Raw genomic sequence first — 5,000 nt, 5'->3', positions numbered from 1 at the left:
TGAAAAAAAGAAGAAAAAAATGAGGTATAAGGACGGATGAAAGAAAAGGAGATGTGAAGAGAACAATACCTCCAGCCCTTGGTGACGGTAGCGAAGCCGCCACCTACCAGTGGTCCTACTGCAAAGCCGACGCCATAGAAGAAGTAGTAGAACAAGGTGATGGATCCTCTCACAGCCGTCACCGATATTTCACTCAGATATATTGGCACACACATGGTAGACAGTCCTGCCGCAGAAATTTTGTTTGAGTGTGTGTGTGTGTGTGTGTGTGTGTGTGTGTGTGTGTGTGTGTGTGTGTGTGTGTGTGTGTGTGGTGTACCTTGAGAATAGATAATAATTATGTACTGTTGGTCTTTTAATACCTACTGTCACGAATGTGAAGAAGATAAAGCACAAAGAGTTCCTCATCATCACACAGGAACAAAAAAGTTACATATTACAAGTAAAATTTTCTTTAGTTAAATCTCAAATATAGCAATGCATGTATGCATGTACAGTACAAATATCATACAAACCACGCCAGCATTGAAAGAAAATATCAAGCTTATCTTTCAAACTGCAATCACGGTAACAGAGACTGAAGATTGTATCACTTTACTTTGGCAATCACCAATCATCTCTGAATTCGAAATCGTGCATGTGGTAAGGTAAGGTTAAGAATATTTATTAATACCAATAAAAGATACAAACAGTAATGGTGAATTAGAGTTTGAAATTATGAAACAATAAACACTATCTGTAAATATAGTATCTAAAGGATGACAAGTATTTCAAAAGATGGATGAAACATGATGGCACTATATATCTTCGATCTTCGTGACAGCGACTATAATAAGACAGCAAAAAGAGAAGGTAGAAATCGTTAAACAGAGTTGAAAGAGTTTGATCAGGCAAGCAAAGAACCACAGCTTCTAAGAATAATAGGTCTACAAGCCTCCCGAGGGCTTAGACTGGCGAGGGCATAGAGAACATCATTGCGAAGAATTTCAATCGGTGACAAGAAATAGTCAGAGAGAGAAGGAGAGGGAGGAACAAGCCCAGCATTATCCATGGTAGAATTGTAAACAAAGGTTTGAGAGAAGAGATCAGCTTTAGAAACAGATGAGATAGTAGTGGTGCCATCAATATGAAATAAAAAGAGAAGGATGAAGAAGTACAGTTATTGGAGATGTGTTTGCATGGCCAGACGCCAGAAGTTTCGGTTGGAGTAGAAAGTGACATTTTCTATTGATTGAGTTGCGTTTGATAAGTTGAAGAATAGATTCCGGGCATGAAAGATAAAACGCATGATATTCAAGAGATGGAAAGCTCAAGTATCTTTTATGGGCAACCTTTCTATCATATATAGCACGAAAAGCATGTCATGATGGGTTCGATGATCTGACAGCGCTCTATGTAGTTAGTTCTCGATGGGTTAGTGTGCCTCGGTATGACCTGATTGCATAAAGGACGACATTCTTCTGTACAGACCAGTGCCCCAGTTTTCATGGAGATAGAAATGATATGCCGCACGACAATCACGCACCACTCATCATCCCTCGTCCTTGAGGTGAATGTGCTTGACGGAGTTAAACTGGCAAGAAACTTATTCCTTCAAGGCTTTTTGTATTAATGCATTTCTCTGTTCTTATCTTCACATTTCCGACACTTGCCTTCGCCACTGATAACACGAGAATTACTTAGTGTTTGAAAAAGTAAACATATCTCTCTCTCTCTCTCTCTCTCTCTCTCTCTCTCTCTCTCTCTCTCTCTCTCTCTCTCTTGTGTATTCTTGCAGGGAGTTATTGGTCTCAATCTCAGTTAAGATAATGATTTATATACTTTTATAACATTAGAGAAATATATTTCCTTCATTTGAAACTCAGCTGAAAATGATAGAAATAAATAAATAGAATCGTACAACTGCCCACTATGCAACAACAAGAGAGAAAACTTACCTATACTCAGTCCAATGAAGAGCCTTCCCACCACAACTTGTGTCCGAGTGTATGACGAGGCCACCACCAAGGCTCCAATGATATGGGAAACACTCGATGACATGATCACGAATTTGCGACCCAGCAAATCTGAAATAACGAGTGATGATTACTGCAGATATAAAAACAATATTGTATGAACAATTGTATCAACAAAATGGCCACTCAGTAATGCAGGTTAGAGTATACATAAGAACGAGACGTGCAGCAAACTCTCACCTGCCACCTGACCCGCCGCCAGGTTGCCAAGGATGCCGGTGACATACATGATACTGGCCACAATTTGAATCCATTTCGTCGACAAGCAGAGCTCCTCCCTGCCGACCACATGACACAGATTTTATCATAAAGTATTAATTCATTAAACAATTACGAGTATTTAGGGAGTATATATTTTTTTCATTTATAATATTTCTTGACGATTCGTAGCCATATTGAATACATTCAGTTATAAAACATTAATAAAACATATAGAAAAATCTTAACGTGCTGAATTTCAAATACACACAACAACGAAGGGGACAAATGAATATCGATCATCCACCTAGACACCTCTCCTCATTGAACACATGGCAGTATATACTTTCGTTATCATACCTGATGTAGAGGAGGCAGGCGGCGAATACAATGGTCTCATAGCTGGATACGAAACCGCAAATGGAGGCCAACAACGCTGTCACCACTAAATGAGCGTTGATACCGCTTTTCTCAGCCATCACTCGGAAATGACGACCTGCATGAATGTAAGACCTACAGTAATCTAGTGTGTGTGTGTGTGTGTGTGTGTGTGTGTGTGTGTGTGTGTGTGTGTGTGTGTGACAACGCCGATTTATGGTGCTTATAAAATCGTGGATTTTTCTAGAAAAAAATAAAACAAATAAAATCACGTAAAGAATCCACAGCTCACCATCTATGAATCTTCACATCATAAAGTTTGGCTTTCAGGTTAATGTCAGGAAGTTTGAAGCCATGTTAACCCGATAATGCTGCCCTGCACCAGTACTCACTGCACATGTACACCGCCACAAATGCACGCCGGTAACCACACACCTCTCACTCAATACTGGAATCAAAGATTGCATCTATACCTTTGACGGTAACGATCGCTATCGTTGAAATACTATGCCAATCGAAAGGCAAAATGAGGCCATATTGGACAAACAGTGTGTGTGTGTGTGTGTATGTGTGTGTGTTTCACTGTTTGATCTGCTGCAGTCTCTGACGAGACAGCCAGACGTTACACTACGGAACGAGCTCAGAGCTCATTATTTCCAATCTTCGGATAGGCCTGAGACCAGGCACACACCACACACCGGGACAACAAGGTCACAACTCCTCGATTTACATCCCGTACCTGTTAGGTGAACAGGGGCTACACGTGAAAGGAGACACACCCAAATATCTCCACCCGGCCGGGGAATCGAACCCCGGTCATCTGGCTTGTGAAGCCAGCGCTCTAACCAATGAGCTACCGGGCCGTTGTGTGTGTGTGTGTGTGTCTGTGTGTCAAGGACTCAGAAAGAAAGGAAACAAATCCGCTCAATATACATCCCAAAAAGAAAGAAAAAAAAAAAATAATATAAAAATAAAAATTAAAGTAGATGAATTAATTAAGTACTTCAATGCATGAATTAAATGAAACAATAGTAATTATGCTGCTGCTGCTACTACTACTACTACTACTACTACTACTACTACTACTACTACTACTACTACTACTACTATTGACAATAATAATAATAATAATGATAATAATAATAACAATAATAATAATAACATTAATAATGAAAATAATAATGATGATAATAAAAACAATAAAAGTAATGATAACGATAAAAAATATGATGATAATAATAATAATAATAATAACCTTAATGATAATAATAATAATAATAATAATAATAATAATAATAATAATATAAATAATAATAATAATAATAGCAATATTAATAGTGATAATAATAATAATGATAATAATAAAAAAATAATAATAATAATAATAATAATAATAATAATAATAATAATAATAATGAAAAAATTATAATATCAATATTATTAATAATGATAATAATAATAATAATAATAATAATAATAATAATAATAATAATAATAATAATAATAATAATAATAATAAAATAATAACAGTAATAATAAAAAAATAATAATAAAATAATGATAATAATGATAATATTAATAATAATAATAATAATAATAATAATAATAATAATAATAATAATAATAATAATAATAATAATAATAATAATAATAATAAATAATAATAATAATAATGAATAATAATAATAATAATAATAATAATAATAATAATAATAATAATAATAATAATAATAATAATAATAATAATAATAATAATAAATAATAATAATAATAATGAAAATAATAATGATAATAATAATAATAATAATAATAATAATAATAATAATAATAATAATAATAATAATAATAATAATAATAATAACAAAAATAATAATAATAATAATAGTAATAATAATAATAATAATCATAACAATAATAATATTTATAATACTAATTATAAAAATAATAATAATGATAATAATAATAATAATAATAATAATAATAATAATAATAATAATAATAATAATAATAATAATAATAACAATAGTGATAATAGATTAAATAAAATCAAACAATGAATCAGAATTGAGCAAAGAATACATTAGTTGATACTGAAGTGTTGGCCAATATGATCCAGAGGTGTCTTGGTACGTACACTTCTTTTCAAATCCTAGAAACGAGCAAAGATAGAAGCAGGTAAAATGTTCCAGAGTGTACCAATGAAAGTAGTGAAAGAGATACTGTTGGACAAAATACCAGTGACAATGAGTGAAAAGTCCCATGCGACATGCACTAAGGCTGCAGGCGAGGGTGAGTCATACAACACTGTGCAAGTGACTGAGAGACTAAAGAAAGTACATATTGAGATAGATAGATGAAGAGATATATCAATTCACTGATAGATAAATACATTGATTGGCAGATAAAGAA

The 5,000-nt window shown here is 33.3% G+C and overlaps 1 protein-coding gene across 3 annotated transcripts in view; it reads right to left on the bottom strand.

The window, feature by feature from the left end:
• The window catches only part of LOC123505135 (proton myo-inositol cotransporter-like), a 9,169-nt gene extending 6,414 nt beyond the window's left edge, over positions 1-2,755 (bottom strand). Inside the window, exons 1-4 of one of the 3 annotated variants that reach the window (XM_045256225.1) lie at positions 2,574-2,755; positions 2,196-2,293; positions 1,938-2,066; positions 70-226 (exon numbers count right to left, since the gene is read on the bottom strand). In XM_045256225.1, the coding sequence (XP_045112160.1) occupies positions 70-226; positions 1,938-2,066; positions 2,196-2,293; positions 2,574-2,692 (503 nt within the window). In that variant the 5' untranslated portion in view covers positions 2,693-2,755. The remainder of the gene's footprint in view (positions 1-69; positions 227-1,937; positions 2,067-2,195; positions 2,294-2,573) is intronic. The other 2 variants (XM_045256224.1, XM_045256223.1) reach the window with 2 other exon arrangements.
• Positions 2,756-5,000: the final 2,245 nt, after the last annotated feature.

The sequence above is a fragment of the Portunus trituberculatus genome, chromosome 17, assembly GCF_017591435.1.
Source record: "Portunus trituberculatus isolate SZX2019 chromosome 17, ASM1759143v1, whole genome shotgun sequence".
Classification (NCBI taxonomy): domain Eukaryota; kingdom Metazoa; phylum Arthropoda; class Malacostraca; order Decapoda; family Portunidae; genus Portunus; species Portunus trituberculatus.
Note: the sequence above shows the minus strand (reverse complement) of the source record. Positions and strands in the feature narration are given on the sequence as shown.